At 35.7% G+C, this 13,668-nt stretch overlaps 1 protein-coding gene across 2 annotated transcripts; it reads right to left on the minus strand.

The window, feature by feature from the left end:
• Positions 1–1,212: 1,212 nt before the first annotated feature.
• On the minus strand, positions 1,213–13,668 carry LOC132300773 (synaptotagmin-1-like). Of its 2 annotated transcripts, none has more exons than XM_059798006.1 (12): positions 13,207–13,668; positions 9,984–10,082; positions 9,822–9,872; positions 9,595–9,718; positions 8,163–8,281; positions 7,931–8,032; positions 7,215–7,289; positions 3,772–3,848; positions 3,414–3,660; positions 2,978–3,328; positions 2,411–2,542; positions 1,213–1,609 (listed from the first exon to the last, which is right to left on the minus strand). In XM_059798006.1, exons 1-12 carry the CDS (start codon positions 13,315–13,317, stop codon positions 1,478–1,480), a joined length of 1,620 nt encoding a protein of 539 aa, XP_059653989.1. In that variant the 5' UTR covers positions 13,318–13,668; the 3' UTR covers positions 1,213–1,477. The 2 variants fall into 2 exon arrangements, with proteins under 2 accessions (XP_059653989.1, XP_059653990.1); XM_059798007.1 differs by lacking the exon at positions 13,207–13,668 and adding an exon at positions 12,552–13,054.

Consider the following 13,668-nt stretch of genomic DNA (forward strand, 5'->3'; position numbering starts at 1 on the left):
ATATATATATTATTTGATTATATTATTAGTAACTCTATAGTCTAAACCTAAAAAAAAAAATTATTTTTAGGGTATATCATTTCAGCAGCTCAACCTCCCCAATCGCTTCATCTCTATTCTCTTGACTCTAAACTTGCCCTCTCTCTCTGTGTAACTGTAAACTACAAAATCTACAAGAATCAGAAGTTCAAAACCCATATATTTCAGATCTGTCTACAAGAATCAAAAGTTCAAAACCCATATTGGCATATCATTTCAGATTGTTCACAAAAATCAAAACCCATATCTTTCAGTTTCCATCGCCCATTGTTCCAGTTTGGGTTTGCAAGCTTCAGCCGCTGTCTCTCAACTCTCAAGCTTGCCCCTCTCTCTCTGCAACTGCTAAACTTGCCATCTCTCTCTCTGCAACTGTAAACTACAAAATCTACAGGAATCAGAAGTTCAAAACCCATATATTTCAGATATGTCTGCAATAATCAAAAGTTCAAAACCCATATCGGTAATTCGGCATATCATTTCAGATTGTTCAAAAAATCAAAATCTATATCTTTCAGTTTTCATCACCCGTTGTTCTAGTTCGAGTTCGCAAGCTTCAGCCGCTGCCTTTTAACTCATGGTTAACGGTTCTCATGGAACCGAACCTCGGTTCTGGTTCAGTTCTAATCTATACGGTTCCCTTTTTTAGGAACCGTTGTGAACGGTTCTGGTTTCAGTTCCGACCGGAACCGTAAGGAACCAAACCGTGTGCACTCCTACCACTAGGTGCTCATTGTGGATGACCTCCGCTGTCCCTGCAGTGACTTACCTGACCCAGGTGGGGAGGCTCCATTTCGAGTCCTCAGGGATTAGTCGGGTTGTTGAGGGACCCTAAGAGTTTGTGCCTTCCCGGACACCCCGGGTTAATAAATAATAATAAAAAAACAATGACGTGGTGCGCTACAAACACTCCACTAAAGTAAAGTAGACCTACAAGCACATATATCAACTTTTTTATTCTTACTTTGGTGGAGTGTTTATAGCCATCCGTTACACCACGTCATCGTTACAACGATTGCAATAAATAATTTCTCGTCAAGGACATCTTGTATTGAAATTAGGGTGCAGTTATGGATTTATTGCAGCAAATCCATAGTGGGAACAAAATTGCAACTTTGATGACATGACTTGAACAAAAGAGGAAATGACCAGATCAAGAATCACCAAATCACCCCATATGTTACAATATTATTGACTGAATCCTGTAATAATAGTAAACAAGCAAGACAACCAAAACCTAAAATGAGAAATGAAACCGAAAATTGGGGTGTCAACAGCAAGTACGAAGTATATACTTTTGTATTATTGGTACTGAGGTACATACAGACAACAAACATTATAATTTGGTATCAAGACCAAGAAACAATAGAATGTATCTCTCCAAGTGCGCAGCTATCTCAATCTCGGAAAAATGTATCGGGAAAAAGATCGAACAAAAGGCTTAAGCAGAAGTTCTCCATTGCAGCTCGATTTGGATTCGTCCATTCTTCGAGTCTATTAGATGGTACCTCTCGTTGATGCGCTTGTTGGAAACAACATCAGCAAGACTAATATCAATGTACCCCAAAGATTCCTGATTCCAGGAGGAGAAAATACACAAGTAAATGATTTAATGCAGAGAGAGTATCAACAATAATTACTTAACAGGACCCATTAAATTTAATATAAAGGTATAAAAGGAGACAATTTCTTGTCAGGAACACCATGTCAACCTCCCAGACACTACAGTGATCAGCCAGCCAAAAAGATGTATTTTAAGTGTCATTTTGAGCTTCAGCTCATCTATGAAAGAATTCAGAGAATCTAGAAATTAATCCTTCACGTTTAGATAGCAAAAAAGTCTGGAATAACACACACTAGGGTGTTCATTGAGGCTGTACTTTACCACGAAAAATAGTTCCAGGAAATAGTTCTAAAAGACTACTGGCAATGTTACTGTGTCTAAAGCCCTGAGAGAAACAATATTAATAATACTTCGTTCAAAACAATTATGCATTCATCCAAACTGAAGAAACAATTGAAGAGTAGTTCCAAATATCAGTAAGCAACGTGTAAGAGACTATTCATCTTATACTCCACATAATAATATTAGGCAAGGAAATTTATATTCCACAGAAAACTATTTCAAGTGAAATTGCATTCTCTTAAATGCTGATGCTAGTCCAGAATAGAACATTAATCTTTGCACGAAGCAAAATGAGCTGTAGAAAGAGTGCTTCACTAATGCAAAACATCACTATCATCTGAAAGCTAGACTTCTCAAGCAAAAGCACTTAAGTTTGATTTTCTCCTATATGAAAAACTATGTAAAACAGAAAGATCTGTTCCTCTGCTTTATGCATAAAAGTTGAAAATAAAGTAGGTAAAACTGTACCTTAGGATGTAGTAGGCCAATCCTCGATGAGGCACTGTAAACTTCCACATGTAGCTTATCATTAGTGGGAGGCTCATCCAGCATGAATTGGAACTCCTCTTCCCATCTTGGATCTCTATTCTTCTTTATATGCTGTAGCAAAGGAATACGAAATAATCATTGGCAGGCCACATGTGCAACAAAATCAAACTTCCAAGAACAACACAAAACCATCTTCACTAAGTGGTCCACCATTGTGGTGGAAGTCAAAATCTAATATTTTTACCAACCCAAAATTGTAAAAAAGTAGGAATTAAAAAATAATTTCAATTCAAGAACAACTTTATTTGCTTGCTACTCTACCTCAACATGCAACAACAAGAGAGAGTGCTAACAGAAGTTTTACAAGTTGCCTCAAAATGAAAGAGTTGCTAGCATTGAGATTAACATTAAATACTTCAGATTGCAAGGGGAAGTAAATTGTGCGTCATGTTATCATGTAATATATTGTTTATTCAAGATTTTTCAATAAAGGATTAAGACATATAAATAAACATACAAGAGCAGATGGTCTAGCTATCCATATACCTTAGTTTTTCTGTCCTCCCCTTTCAAAAGGATCCGCACATACGGATTGGTATGGTGCTTCCCTTCAACATCTTGTGCTTCATGAATTATAACCACAAGAAGGCCTCCACTGTCAGGCGTCCCTTCCGGAGCCTTTTCCACTGTACCTGATTCGTCAAAATCACTTTCCATTTCCTCCTCCTTAAAAGGTTTGTAATTCAATTCCACCACAAGTTGCCCACGTGACTTATCATTTTGAACATCATTTGCATTCATGTTCTTAAGAAGATCAAGAGTCAAAACTTTTGGTTCATCAGGGGAAAGTTCTTTCAAGGGAACTGTATTCATGCCCATAAAGTCATGTTTGCCAACCTAAGGAAAAGGATAAACAGCTTGAGACAAACAACATGGAATTAGGAGATAGACAAGTTTTTAACTCTTAAAATGAAGTATATACCCGTTCCCAATCATAAATTTTAAGATCCAAAACTTGGGACTCTGGATCTTTAACAGCCATATTGAATTCCTCATTCCATTCAGGGTTTAAATTCTTATGCTTCACGGCAGTCTTCCTTGACGGATGCACATCCTCAGTGAGCTTTACTTTTACATAAGGGTCTGATGAACCAAGTAGATCTTTCTTTTTCAACTTCATTGCCCTCAGAACCTTCACATGAAGAATTCCTACAGATCTCTTCGCGGCTCTGCAATTTCAAAGCGTATTAATTTGGTTAAATATTAAATATGAAATCACTAAAACAAAAAAGTAACCCACTAAAAAGATAAGAAAAGAAAGACTGGATATAGGAGCATACTTTGCTGGATCTATAATTTGTACTTCTAGGTTTCTAGGCCACAGATACATGTTAGCAACCTGATCTTTGATAAGTTCCTGCAGAAATAAAACTTTCTAAGATTGTTAAAACCTTGAAATAGAAATCAAATAAATGAGCATGGTAGGGAAAATGTTTCCTAGCTCATACAGAAAAATGTTTCTTTCCTTCTGCTAGGTCAATAGGACTTGGGTGAAATTGAAGCTACATAAAAGGGTAAATGTGTAATTGGAGTTACATACAAGGGTAAATGTTTAATCTTCTGCACCAAGGGTAAAAAGGTAATTTGACACTTGAATGAATTCACCAATATTAGGGTTCATGCGTACATGCATTAGGGTTTCTAATTGTACTAGATTTGATTTGATTCTCAAAATCCCCTTTACTATGCATGCAAGTGTTTTGGAAACTTGTTATATTGAAAAAATTTCCAAGTATAAAACTGCAGTAGACTTCGATCAATTGAGCTATTGGACGAGGAGTACGAATTGTGTTGATCTACTAACCTAGCTCCTAGATCTATCAAGCTATTCAGGATTCTACTTTCCTTTTTAAATTAAAACAGGATTCCACTTTACTTTCTAATTTAAAACACTCAAAAACCTATACTATATACTTCAAATTTGCCTATATATACACTAATCTCAGGCAGATTATAGATACCTAGAATCCTAATGCCAGAGCACATAGAGAGAACATACTTGTGAGTTCTAGAGTGCATTTATTTTTCTTTATATTCACCATTCTTGCATTTATTCTGTGTGTGTTGATATCATTGCTGTAAAACATTCTGAAGAGGTCAACACCAACGTCAAATCATCGATCCATTTAACAAAGATTGATTAGGACGACTAGTGGCTAAGACTGAATAAATGGTTAGAGAAGCAATATGCGAGGAGTGAAGTCTGGTGACGAGCGGATCATGTGCCTGGACTCTGGAGACTTGACAAGAGATTGGTGGATCAATTTGTGTCAAAAGGTAATTAGGAGTTTTCTAGAGTGAGAAATTCTTAACCTAAGTTGTAATGCTTCTTTCTCAAAATGGATTCTCGGACAAGGTCATAAGACTTTCTCGGTTGGATTTTCCACGTCAAAATCTCCATGTCCATTACTGCTTTTACCCGTTTATTGCATGATAAGATGATGGATCGAGTTAATTTTATTTTATAGTTATAATTTGAATTTAAATAAATGTTAATTTCATTTAAATTCAAAAAAAGTAGTAACGCTTAACTAATCCAACCAACAAAACCTATCCCCACCACCCCAACCCTATCCCCAAAGTCTAGATCATTGACCTTGTGTGACTCACTATAAGAGCCTTTGGTTACGGTCTAACAATCTTTCACGTTCAGAAAAGTGGGACAAATGGTCCACATCTGCACAACATGGACCAAGTTGTAGATGCACAAAAGGCTATTATTAACCCATCGCAACTCTATCTTCCATAATCTTTCTAATTCACAAACAAACTTCAAATCAGATAACACTTTCATACTCACACCAGTCATAAGGTACTAGGTTCAAACAAGAAAAGGAAGTCCAAAGTCCTGCATGGGAATAGGCAGTATGCTGGTGAGGTAAAAAATTACATATATGAAATTATAAATAAAATAAATTACGTCTGATTCAACATTAAGACACCATTTTCCCAAGCTTTTCAAGCTTCTTTTTTCACCATCAAAACACTATTTATTATACTCTTCCAAGCTTCTGTTGAAATCGTAGGGCATTGATTAAAATCTCTGGAGGGATTCATTAAATAATCCTGAGAAACAGACCATTCCGACTGTCTTTCAAAATATAATCAAATAGATTATACTTCATAAAAAAATAAACAGCAGCTATAGCTCCCATTAAGTAAACATGGGTGAAGAGAGCCAGAAGTGAAAAAAAGTAACTTCAAGAAAATTGGTCATAAATTTATTTGAGGAAAAAGAAAAATACAGGGTAAATTACACTCACTTCGCCTGAGTATAGCTTATTTACATATGCCTCCCCTATCCGTTCAAAAATTACACCAACCTACACTGTCACACATTTCCATTGAACTAATAATTTTACCTTTTTGCCCTCAATAATAATTATATTATTTTAGTTGTAGAGTTAAAGTGTAGGGACAAGGGAAAATCTGGTATTCTATAATTTAATTTTCGTGAAGTAAGCAAATGTCGTCCTTTGACTTTGTCAACCGTTAACATAAGGGAAGAATCTGTACAAAGTGCGCCAACCCCAGGGGAGGCCAGTGTAATTTTTTAATCAACATACCTTAGGAGACTTGAGTGTAACTTACCCAAAAGCAAACAAAACAAAAACAAAAACAATAATCCTCATCTTGTAGTCAAGTGTTAAGTGGCTTTAAAGTCTTTCCTAAGATCTCAGGTTCAGTTCTTAATCCTTGAAGGTCATATCAGGCAGTTATGTGTTTATGATTTCCAACCTCTCTTTTTCCCACCTTTGAGGTGGAGATCAGATGTGATGCTTCTGATACCTACTGAGGTACAACCTCGTGTACAAGCACTCAAATCCAGCCTTTGATTGTTACACCAGGAGGCTATCTGCATTCTCCTTTTTTTTCAATTTACTGATTAGTGGTAGACCCCTTCTTAAAAAGCCAATTTGCAAATTTTGAGTGGGGTTGCCATCCTAGTCGCACAATAGGTCACCTCAATTATGACATGGGATGAAATGCAAGACTAGAATAGAGATAGCAGGGTGACATCAGATGAAACTCGAAACACCATTCCGGCAAGCAGGTATACTAAATGACTCCCATATAGGCAAACCCAAAAACTGAACTTCCATAAATTCATTTTTTTAATATGAATTACAACTTCCATTGCAATTCAGTTATGTTATCCAGCAAGTTATTTATGAATGTAGCATTATCATCTAAGAGACATATAAAGGGCTCAGCTGAAGTCAACAAAGGACCATATGACCTATGTTACATGGACTCGGGTAGAGGTGTCGGACACGGGTATGTCCATGCGTTGGACGTGTCAAATCTCCAAACAGGACACACGGACACGGCAAAATATTCATTTTATTAATTATTTTATTTTATTTTCTAGAGTAAAGTAATGTTTTTATTTAATATAATGTTCAACATAGGCATTTAATTCATTTTAAAGTTCTAATATAATGTAATTGAATGATTGGATATGTTTTTTAAGTACATGTTTAACCAAAAGTGTCAGACACATATCCCATACCCATGTCCGAGGGATACGTGTCAGACGCGGGTACTTCACTATTTTTGAAGAGTCCATGTAACAAAGCATATGACTATGTCGCAACAACTTGTAGCAAAAAAGTTAGAAATATAAAATTCAGAAAAAATAAAAGATAGGAAAAAAAAAAAGCAAAAAAAAAAAAAAACAAAAAAACAAAAAACAACTTCGAAACATCTCAAGGATTTGTACCTGAACGAACCTGTACAGTCCAGGGATTGACATAAGATCAGCTCCGAGAAGCTTGAGTCCAAAGTCCACATGTGGCTGCAAAAGCAAAGATATGTAAGGAAGAAGAAGAAAAGAAGAGTCACTCATATACAAAGTGTTAGCTGAGATATGATAGGCGCAAATCATGGGATGTGATTCCTCTATTAGGCCAGCTTGTCTTGTTTTTAATCCTCCATTTTGTTGGTTACCACTTGGAGACTGTATCTGTCATTGTGTAGAACGTATGTGGCTATTAAATTGATGTTGAGTCATTTATGGTTCAAAAAAAAAAATTTGTCAGCCGAGATATGATAGGCGCAAATCATGGGATGTGACCTACCAAATCTCAGATAATATGGTAAGTCACACCCCATGATTTGCGTCTATCATATCTCGGTTGACACAAAGAATACTCCAATGGTGTCCAAACCTAACATTTAATGAATGAACCCAAAAATATTATGCTGTATTCACAATAATATTTTTAAAATGAAGCGCGAATATAAGTCCAAGATTTGAGTGCTCTGCAAACATCCAATTAAATCAATTTTTTTTTTTTTTTTTCTGCAAGTACAATACCAGAGTCCCATAACCATCAAATAGCAATTGTGAATGGTTGAATGCAAAACACACCACCTTGAGCACATAAATCATTGCAAAATTTGGAGACCAAAAAAAAATACCATCACAAAACAAACCTTGTCCATGAGAGAAACGTAGATTTTGGCAAAACAAGGAAAGCATGGAACCAACGGCTTTAGGGTGATACGTGGTGCGGCAAAAATTTGCAAATCCACCACCTGAAACTCTCAAAAGAAGCTATTTATGTAAAACTAAGAACAGGCAGCAAAAAGTGCTATGTGAGTGAGTGTGCGTGTCTTTAGAACAATAATGAACTATTTTTCTTAAAAAATAAAACAAGCCAATAACCTGAACCGTTGCTTTCAACCCAAATGCTTTGACAACAGCAGTTACATTAGGATTTCCAGCCCATTTTAAGGAAGGTTCCATAATCAATTCCTTCTCCTCAGTCATATAGGTTTTAATACCTACAAAGACAAGTTTTGTGTAGAAGGTTCGGAGCAAAGTTATAGTTGCATGTCAGATTCACTTATATTCCAATATTCCATATATTTACCAAAGTGATCATTTCCATAAATGTTGTAACATAGGCATTCATCCTTTTCTAATAATTAAAATACACAAATGTATTATGAAAGGGTAAAATACAAAAAAAAGAAAAAAAAGAAAAAAAAAGAAAAGAAAAAAAAAAATAGAGTGTCCCAATATAAAATAAGCATCAGGGTTCTTATAGTCAACATAGAGGCTCCTCAGCTATCTGCAACATTGACCAAACCTCCAAAAACATAAATCCAAAATTTCAACAAGGTAAACCATTTGTAAGTTTAATCGATGTGAAACAATGCTATTTGAGCACCAGCAACCAAAAACAATTTATCAGAAAAACAGCAGCCATAAGTGTGGCATTCTATTGAGTGAACAACATATGGAAACCTTGAAAATAATTGCCATTATTTATTTGCATCTCTGTTGTGTACATTCTGACTTCCCAAAAACTATTCTTCAATACTTAAGTGACTAAGCATTCTTCAACACATTCTATTCTGTATTAAAACAAATCAAAAGCTGAAGTGTGGCAATTCTTCTTCTTCATTTTTTTTTATTTTTTATTTTTATATATATATAGCAATTGTAATGTTAACTTCCAAAAGAGATTTTTGTGAATCCAGATCTCAGGCAGCTAGGGCCATGCACAACTATTAGGGGGACCAGGAAGGCCTCAACTTCTTCAATGTCTAAAAACGCATCCACATTAGACAACAATTTGGTCTTCTCTACCAACTTGAAAACACAACTATCTTCAAGGTAGTAGTAATCTGTATACAGGATACAGGTAAAGAGTTACTTCATTAAACAACATTTCCTATCACTTGAAACACACTCACATTATGACACACAAATTATCCATGTAACCTAAGTCCTTCACCTCACCAATAACAAGTTTTCTCAACTATAACAAGTTTTCTCAATTATGACATACAAATTATCCCCGTTATTGTTTCTCAATTACAACAAGTTTTCATCAATAAAAACCAGAATCTCTTCGGCTCACTGACTATTTTTTTAGACTTTACCCAGATTTCACTAAGAAATCTAGGCTCCATGCTTGGAGTTCCAGTTTTTACTTTAAAATGTAAGTAAAGTTACCTCTATCAGTTTATTTCATACTTAACAAACAAATGTAGTATTTGTCCAGCTTTCAGACCAGAATTCAGTTGCACAATACAAGGTTGCAAAGCCAAAAAGAAAAATGATTTAATGGTGTATCAGATTAACTAACCTTGGAAAGTAGGTGGTAGAGACCCTAAAGTAAAAGTTTCAAATTCGACGGAATCAATTTTATATTTTGGAATTTCCTCAGCAATAATGGGCTTTGCTATAGTCTCTGCAGTCTTGCATATTGCCTGTTTTAAAAAGGTTAAGAAATATATAATTAATCCAGAAAAGTTAAGGAGAAGCAATTAGCCACAAAAATTGATTCAGAAACGGCTGAACATGGGAAAGTACCTTGTCCAAAAAAGGCCACATATACTCAAGAAACTTGTTTAGCCAGTCAATCTTGACAAGAATAAACACAACAAAGGAGGGGGTCAGAAGTCAGAACCCAATGCAGTCAATAACCAAGGAAATACAATGATTTAGAAGGTGTAACAACCACTATATACATACACGATCATAGTCTGGATATTTCACCCAAAGGGGTATCTCAGGAAGTAACCGCTGCAAGGTTTCAGAGTCATGATCAACCAGTGGTTGAATAACAGGGTCCTAAACAATTCAGTAGTTAAAAACCAGTTAGATTTAGCCAAACGCAGAAAGAAAAGCTTTAAATTTTCGAGTTACCATAATATATGAAACTGTTAATTTTGTTATCCTAAATTTATTTTACTAGCATCATGCAACTGTAGGAAATGTAAGAATGCCACCCTTTCTCTCATAGTCTCATAACTGCATTGGTTATGCATGCCGATGAGTGGTCGCACATTTATCAAACTTAGGCTATTAAGCTTATTTTCCATGCACTGACACACAGACATGCTTGTACTGCATGAACCATTTCCTTAAGAGACAACGAAGACCCACTTCAACACTTATAGTACGTGCATCTTATCACATCATCCTCCTCCTTAAAAAAAAAAATAGATGCATGACAGTACTCTTTCTAATATGATCAAATATTCGCCATTAGAAAAAAGATGACTAATCAATCAATCGTACTCAGTCCTGTAGGCAGGCATCAATCATAGGTCAATTGATCCATCCAACTTTCCTACAGTTCTTCAAACTTTAAACCTTATATATAAGTCATATAATGCATGTGTTATGCATCCTAAAGACATTTATGTGAAATGAATGCATGAAAAGAAACCGTAATTGGTGACTATGAGATTCATGAGACGAAATTACCCTACTTTATCTTCATTTAGTAATATACGAAGTCCATGGATCAGAGGTAGTTCCAAACCTGACTAACTTAACTAACTTTTAACCTAAAGGAAATTAGGTGACAGACCTATGTGGTATGGACATATCCAAAGAAAATCACTAGATACTCCAGTAAGAAGAGAAAGCCTATGGCATAGAAGGTAGGAGGCATGGAGGGAGACCGAAGTTAACATGGGATGAAATCATTAAAAATGATTGAGAAGAGATGGCTTGTAATAGTAAATAATGAGGTGAGGGATTCATTTTACCAGAAAGGAGGTAGCCTAATGGTATCTCCTCTACCTCCCAAGGTAAGAGGCAGGGTTCAAGTCCCCATGGGACAAAATGGGTGTGTGAGTTTCTTGCCAAGGAAAAAGAAGAAGAGAGAATTCATGTGGCCGATGCTTTTCATATAGGATTAAGGCAAGGATGATAATGATGATGATGAAACTAGAATACATACTCTAATTTTGTTGTGAAATTCGCCAACACTATGTCACAATAACCTAACACGTTGACTCCCAAACTTCAGCCAACAACTATCAAAGTATTAATTGAATCCACATAATCAACTAATTTTGAGCACATTTAGAGTATATTTAAATCAACCATAATATGTAAACTAAATGAACTTGTTTGTATTTATCATAGTATAAGACTAAAAATCACACATAATACATGGAGAAGCCAAAAGGAGACAAAGAATCATCTTTTACTCATTAACTTGGATGTGAAGAAGGTCAAAGAGAAGGAAGAACTAGTGTTAGATGGACATGACAATTCTAATTCATTAGACTTGATGATGATGATGATCAAGATGATGCCACTAATTAAGTACCTTTTTTTTTTTTTTTTGATGATCAAGATGATGATGATCAAGATGATGCCACTAATTAAGTACCTCAAGGCAGTTCAAAATCAAGGCTCTTTGCAAGTTAAATAAGTAGTGCTTGGTGCTGATTTGAGTACATCTAATTAATGCTGGCACTTGGCGGTGCCGCTTTTAAGTTTACTTAGTGGGGGAAGTGGCACTGATTACAGTATAGGAAGCTTCTGCTAATAAATATCACTCTCATAGAAGAGAAGGCCAGATCGGATGATATGAAAACAAAAGTTCTAGACATGAGTGGATCAAGTATACGTAAAATGCCGCTCATCAGATAATGATAGTAGCGATGATTACTAATGGGAAAATCACAATGTGCTTTAAAAGCCGGACAAGCTTTGGTAGACCTGTCAAACTGACTTGGCTAGCTTCTGAGAGCTTCGTATTCACATTTTCCACCCCCATTCCCATGCTCTGGCCAGTATACTGTTTTGGAGAGCATGATGTTGGAAATGAAAGAAATCATGTAGGCACTCAAAATTATGTACAAACCTCGTACCCCATTACCAAGATACTACCATCCACCACACCGTGTAGTTGTATACCTTGACCCTCGCTATTATCAACATATGTTATTAGTTTAACTTATCAAAGCGTTGTAACATCAATAGAAAAATTATCAAAATCAACCAAATATGACAAACTAAGATAAAAAATAAAAATAAAAAAGAGCATGGTTGACTTTCTACTAGTGATAAACAAATTTCACAACAATGATAACAGATTTCCATTACACATTTACACCTTGACCAGTAATCCCCATATTGTTATCCCATGACCATTCCTAAGACCCAATGTCGCAATTTAAAACCTTATTCTTGCTTTTGATGTTCGCCTTCAAATATGATAACTTTACGCAACAAAATGATCAGAACCACTTGTATGAATTCACCAACTAATCAGAGACAGTCTGTGACTTAACCCACCTTTTCAGTACAAACAAGTAAGCGCCTTCATGCTGAAGCTGCAAGAGAGGGCCTCATCACTAGTAGCAAGACAACTTGAGAGACATTGAGACCAAAATAAACTTAATATAAAGTAAGAAAATAGAAAGGTAAACGAATACTCTATCGAATAGCTAGAGTAGTGGAAGGAAGGGATGACTCAGAGAGCAAGATCCAGCAACCATGGGAAGCATCCTTGCCTCAAGCCCTGATGCGGTTTTGTTACATCACATGTTAATTCTAACAACTGCTGGCTCAAGCTCTTGAAAAGCTCAAACTCTGCATCAATATCCCTAGAAAATAAGCCAATGTAATTTTTTTTTCTCCCAAGAAACAAACCAAAAAACATTAGTTCTAATTTTCCATCCACTAAAATCTACCTAAATATTTTAAAGATGTATTCCCATGATTCTATGCACTACTCAAATCAACTACAAACTCAATTCAAAATCATAATCATAGAAATTGCATATATATCTGATAAGGAATATGCACCACCATTTTGAATCAAATAAAAGAGATAGAAACAAACATATCAAGGAAATCAATAGAAAACATTTATATGTGTGCATGTTTGTATGAACATATATATAAATACATTTGTATACACATATATAGAGAGAAGAAAGAGAAAGACCTCAACAGCTGTAGGTTGGAAATAGATGAAGAGATAATAACCAATGACAAGCCCAGCAGACAAACCAAATCCAAATCCTGCACACCCCATTATAAAACTCAAGAAACCCATCTCTAAAATTCACCAGAAATCCCACTCCTCTCTTCCCAATCCCCCAGAAAACGCAATCAACTCCCTCCTCCTCTCAATCACCAAATCTTGTTTTCCAGACAAACCCAGATTCCAAATCCAAAAAATTCAATAAAACCCGTTTGGAATCTCCTCGAATGATCCTCAATCACTGCCACTCTGGCACATTATTAAATAATCTGGATAGAGAAACAATGACTCTACCGTCCTTCACGAATACATATCGTTTTATATGATATCTATCGTCGTGATCAACCTGCCCTTCGTTGTCTTTTTTATTTGGATCTCGCGCCCCGCTCTTGTCAACGAAGAGCGCAGAGAGAGAGAGAGAGA

The sequence above is a fragment of the Cornus florida genome, unplaced genomic scaffold, assembly GCF_030987335.1.
Source record: "Cornus florida cultivar Cherokee Brave unplaced genomic scaffold, ASM3098733v1 CherokeeBrave_3.0.0_Hap2_Chr03, whole genome shotgun sequence".
Classification (NCBI taxonomy): Eukaryota; Viridiplantae; Streptophyta; class Magnoliopsida; order Cornales; family Cornaceae; genus Cornus; species Cornus florida.